At 55.5% G+C, this 429-nt stretch overlaps 1 protein-coding gene across 1 annotated transcript in view; it reads right to left on the bottom strand.

The window, feature by feature from the left end:
• Nucleotides 1-97: 97 nt before the first annotated feature.
• The window catches only part of LOC106820114 (uncharacterized gerABC family protein DDB_G0290879-like), a gene marked incomplete at both ends in the record, with an annotated part of 4979 nt that continues 4647 nt past the window's right edge, over nucleotides 98-429 (bottom strand). The window contains one exon of the mRNA XM_014824664.1: nucleotides 98-269. Coding sequence (XP_014680150.1) covers nucleotides 98-269 — 172 coding nt within the window. The remainder of the gene's footprint in view (nucleotides 270-429) is intronic.

The raw sequence follows: 429 nt of genomic DNA, 5'->3' as shown, positions 1-429 counted from the left end.
CACACACACACACACACACACACACACACACACACACACACACACACACACACACACACACACACACACACACACACACACACACACGTGAACTCACTCTGCGTGTCTCCACCCTCGAGTCGCTGTCAGCTGCATAGCCATCTTCCTCGTCGCCATGGAAACCGATGCTGACGCGTGCGCCGCTGCGACTGACGGGGCGAGAGCGGGCGATGCGGCTGCGCGGCCGCGGAGGCTGCAGCGGACTCTGAGAACACGCCGAACCCGGGAGGCTAAAAATAGAACATCGTCCATGTTGGAATCGCCATCTTTCCTCTTACTTATCATACATGAACGTCGTCCCTTCAATCACCCCTACAGAGAGGACCCGTCATCCTCTCCCTCAATTACCTAGACTTACAGAAACATTCTCTCCCACTCAATGACAGGAAC

The sequence above is a fragment of the Priapulus caudatus genome, unplaced genomic scaffold (assembly GCF_000485595.1).
Source record: "Priapulus caudatus unplaced genomic scaffold, Priapulus_caudatus-5.0.1 Scaffold7167, whole genome shotgun sequence".
NCBI lineage: Eukaryota > Metazoa > Priapulida > Priapulimorpha > Priapulimorphida > Priapulidae > Priapulus > Priapulus caudatus.
The sequence above is the reverse complement of the archived record's forward strand: the minus strand, read 5'-3'. Positions and strand labels throughout refer to the sequence as shown.